Here is a 4,668-nt window from a genome sequence, read left to right as displayed (position 1 = left end):
ATAACTTTGAAAACAATCGTGTAAAGAATAACTATTTCGTGTGTTATCATTAGTTAGCAACACAATAATTGTCTCCATTACATGTCACACTAACTATGCTATCATTTACACTAAAAATAAAAGAGCAACCTAAGTCTCATGCTCTCCCTCTCTACACGCCCACAAATAATAATTTTTTTCCAAGAGCAATTTGAAATTGTCCATTTCATCATTGGGACTTTTTATTTTCCATTTTCGAGTTTTACAAATGATTTTGATTTATGAATTTTTATAATTATTCTCCTTTGATTTCTCTCTACATTATTAACTTATTACCTCTATTCTTTAACTTGTTAAAAAGCAAGCACTTCATTCCTTGCTTCATGCATAAAAATTGAGCTATACATTCTTTTTCTTTGCTAATATTTTGAACACTTTTCATATACAAATTTCAACTAGAAAATAAAATTAATATTGAAGCAAGAAGTGAAGTGCTCATATGAATTTACAGAAAAAGCCCCCTTCAAACCTGAAAATACCTTATTTACCCCCAAAGCGTTGACCGCTGACAACAGTCACAAGTCAAAACCATTCATTGGTCAACTCTCAAGTCCCCCACCTGGCCCACGGTTCACACTAACTCCGGTTCAAGCTGTCCCAAAGAGTGGAGCACTGCCGCCGGGCGAACCCGACCCGATTCTTTGCCAAATCATAAGCCACTTCAAAACCCTGTTGTTGGTAGTTCCCAAGCGTGGCCCCGGGCCCACCTGCCAGCTCAGCCTCATCCCCACCGTTCATCAGCATCAAACAACCAACTTTTCTCTTCTTCCCAACCCCATCTCCACCGTCCAAAAACTCGTAGAAATAATTCTTCTTAGGAAGCAGCACACTAGATTTTTCCCCAACAAAATGCAACACGACACGTGGCACTTCAACTGAGTTCTCGTAGTAATAGCAAGGACTCAACCCGGTATTTTCTTCAATCCGTCTCGCCCGGTTCGCAACTCTTCCGGTCCGATTCTCAAACGCAGCCACCACCGAGTCATACAAACCTGCTGGCAACATAGTAAAAGTAGTGCCGGAATCCACCACAACGCCGCCGCTACCACCCTCGTCCACTTTTTTCAAAAACTCCGGCGCCGGAATCATCATATTCCCGACTGAAATTCCGGTCAACCCAACAGAGTAAAAATAAGGATGCTTTGGATTCTCAAGCAAGGAAGTGTAAATGAACTCCGTTTCGCCGCCGTAGTACCGGCCGAGAATCAGCGGACTCGGGCGGCGAACTCGCTCCGCTGCAAACGAGTGAGAAACCAAACAATAAGAAAACCGGTTCCCCAGTTGGGGTGAGAAAGTGGCGAGTTGACTCGGCATCGACAACGTCCCCCGGCCGAATCCAGCAACCCCAACCGGCTCGCCGAGCGCCGTGTGGGCACACCCAAAAGTAAAATTCCGAACATTAATCGCCGGTGACGGTGCCGGCGCCGGCAAACTGAGGCTATCTCTATAAAGCCGAGCAATTAAACTCCCATCGCCGTAAGCGTAATAAAACGGGGGACAGGAAAAAGAGGAGCACTCCGAAATTTCAATGGATTCAAGTGGACATTGAGAAATTGCACAGAGGTGGGAAGCGGAGAGGGATCCACCGTGGGCGGCGGAGCAGGCGGGGGCGCTGCAGGAAACTGATTTGTTATTTGAGATTTTGGGGAGAGGGGATTGAACTTTTGGTTTGCCTTCACAAAGAATGCATTCAAACGGGGAACAGGGGAACCAAACGAGGTCGCTGCCAGTGTCCATATAGAGGGAAATTTTATGAGACTCAGAGCCGAGGTTGAAGGAGAGAGTGTAATCCCCGCCAGGGGAGAGGGGCAGAGAGAGGTGGTTGTGGTGTTGAGTACGGCGGCGGTGGTGGAAACGGGCGGAGGAGCGGGCGGCGGTGGATTTGAGGAGGTTGTGGGTGTTGTTGAAATCTGATATTGAGGATGATAAGGAATGGGAGAGAGGTAGAAGGAGAAGTTGTGAGGAGAAAACAGGGGAAGAAAGGAGAAAACAGAGGAGGAGGACAAAAACAGAGGAAGCCATTGAAGGAGTATTAAGAGAGAGAAATAAGGTTTTGAGATGAAATTAGAGAGAGAAATTGAAGAATATAAAGAGATGGGGATTGAGAAAGAAGAAGAAGGTTCTGGTTAGAAGAAAGGGAAGATGGGTTTTTGTATGGGTTTGAGGAGTGGTGGCCATTAGAACTACTCTCTCTCTCTCTTGTTAAATTATAAGTTTAGTTTTATATTTCAAAAAGAAAATAGTTTAATTGTATTTAATAAGCTTATTAGCTTAATTCTCTAAACTATGGGTTGGTTAGAATTAAAGTTTCAATTTAACTCTTGATATTTTAATTTTATTTGAAAATTATTTGTGTAGACTTTTTTTTTTTTTTTTTTTTGTTATTTCATTCGAAAAAGGTGTTTTTGTTTATATGAACAACGGAAAAATTTGGGCGCAATCGAGTTACACCCATCTTTTGTACAGACCTATTAATATCCAAAAAATGTACCACATAGCGCTTATCATTCTTTTAAAATGATTTTATTTTTTTTAAAAAAAATCATTGTATAAAAAGAAAATGAGAGCATGAAATCAAGTGCAACTTATGTTTCAACTAATCATTTCTCTACGAACAAATCTAAAACACATACATTAGAAAACAATAATAACAAAAACATATGGCACATATGAACCATACTCGTACTTAGTATTTCTCATTTTGACTATACGCCTCTAATTTTATGATATTTTGCTTATGATTATTTCTCAAACCCTAACTTCTAAATTACTTTTGCATGTGTTCAAATTTGTTTGTATAACACTATATAAGCAAATACATTTTTTTAAAAAAAATTCAACAGTAAACCTTATTAAATTAACCAGTTTAATTAGTTTCTATACTCTTAATTACATGTTTGATAGGTTAGAGTTGCTAATCCGACCCGCTCAACATTTACAATAGAAACTTAAACTTAACTAACAAAATTAACTCGTTTCGAAATCCTTAAATTATATAGTTCTATGTGACATAAGCGTTAAAAATGAAAAATAATATCAATTTGGACGTACTTATTATTATTTAAAAAGTCGTTGATTTGATCTTACCCTTAACCATTGTTCAACCCAAAAACGGTTAACTTGATGTAAAGATGTATAAAAATTTGTTTTAAAAAATAGAAAGACCACAGAACACATGATTGAAGGTTAAAAGAAATTAAGTTAAAATTATATTTTAGTTGTTATCCTTTGGGACTCGTTTCATTTTGTCTAGGTATACTTCAGTAAATTTTAAAATTAAGCTTTATTTAGTGATTTAGTGAGTTTTTTTTTTTTTTTATAGAAATTAATAAAATAACAAGAATAATAATTTCATTTAAAATACAATATAAATATCTTTTTGAAATTTATATAGAAAATGTTAAGCCTAATTATTTCAACGTTAATCATAACCTAATAGGGAGAGCTAATTTTAAGATTTAATGAAAGTAAAAAAGTTAAATTTAGATATTTAAATTAAAAAGTAAATTCAAAGAATAAGATTAAAAAAATTATAGAAATTTATTGAATACCAAAGTTTAAAAACTCAACGAGGAAACTTACAAGTTAACCTTCCTTTTTTTTCCCCCATTTATTTACAGCGCCGTAATATTTCAGAGGTGAACTTGGAGAGAAGGCCATTTTGGTTTGTTCTGACCCATTGGTAAGAGCTCGCTTTATATATTTATGATTATTTATTTATTTATTTTGTAATTTATTATGACAGTCGATTTATTAATTGTAGAGCAGAGTCCCAAATTTGTCATTTTGCTAGTTATATGTTTCAAATTGTCATAAAGAAAATATAACATTTCGATTTTGAATATATATATATATATAGTTTACTCTTAAATATTACAATGTTTTCTTTTCAATTTAGTTATTACGGTTTAATATTGATTTCAATAACATAAAATGACATATTTTTATTAGTTTCCGTACATTGATCGTCTCCATATTTGATCATTGGACAAATTACAAAAATTACCTTATGATGGTAGTTGTAATTACACCTTCAAACTTACAATAATCATAGAAATTAGACTGATACAAATTGAACTCTTAAACTTATACAAATGTTACAATTTAAACAATTATGTAATTTAAAGTTCCAATTTAACCCAATTTTAATATTGATATAATATTGAGGATTGAATTTTTAAAATCACAAATTTAAGGGTATAATTGTAACTATCACCATTTTTCAATTTGTCCTCGATCTTTTTACTTTTCATACTTTAATTTTTTACTAAAAAGAAAGTACAAGCTATATACTTGAACAAGAAAACAAAAAATTCTATATAAAAATAAAATGTTATAAAAGGGTTAGCCAAAATATGGAGAATAATAGTATATTTTAACATTTTTCTTATCTCAATAAAAATGCAACATTACATATGAATAGGGTTTTAAAAAAAACACCTTTTATAGGTCATTCACTACTCTAGTTTAAACCAAATAAAATAATAACATTCTTTCAAAGTAAGTGATGTTTCTTCGAAAGAAGTCAAATAAATTAGTGAAGATTGTCGATCTAAATTCATTATGTATGATAGAAATTATCATTCCATAAAAGTCATGATTCGATCTTCAATATTGTGATTATTGGAC

The 4,668-nt window shown here is 34.2% G+C and overlaps 1 protein-coding gene across 1 annotated transcript; it reads right to left on the bottom strand.

Moving 5' to 3' along the window:
• Positions 1-359: 359 nt before the first annotated feature.
• LOC120091765 (Eukaryotic aspartyl protease family protein) lies at positions 360-2,261 on the bottom strand. The gene has a single exon (XM_039049886.2). It carries the CDS (start codon positions 2,059-2,061, stop codon positions 616-618), a length of 1,446 nt encoding a protein of 481 aa, XP_038905814.1. The 5' UTR covers positions 2,062-2,261; the 3' UTR covers positions 360-615.
• Between the last annotated feature and the right edge of the window lie 2,407 nt (positions 2,262-4,668).

This window comes from Benincasa hispida, chromosome 11 (assembly GCF_027475165.1).
Source record: "Benincasa hispida cultivar pf3 chromosome 11, pf3_genome.v1.1, whole genome shotgun sequence".
Taxonomy (NCBI): domain Eukaryota; kingdom Viridiplantae; phylum Streptophyta; class Magnoliopsida; order Cucurbitales; family Cucurbitaceae; genus Benincasa; species Benincasa hispida.
This window is presented reverse-complemented; position numbering and strand designations above follow the sequence as displayed.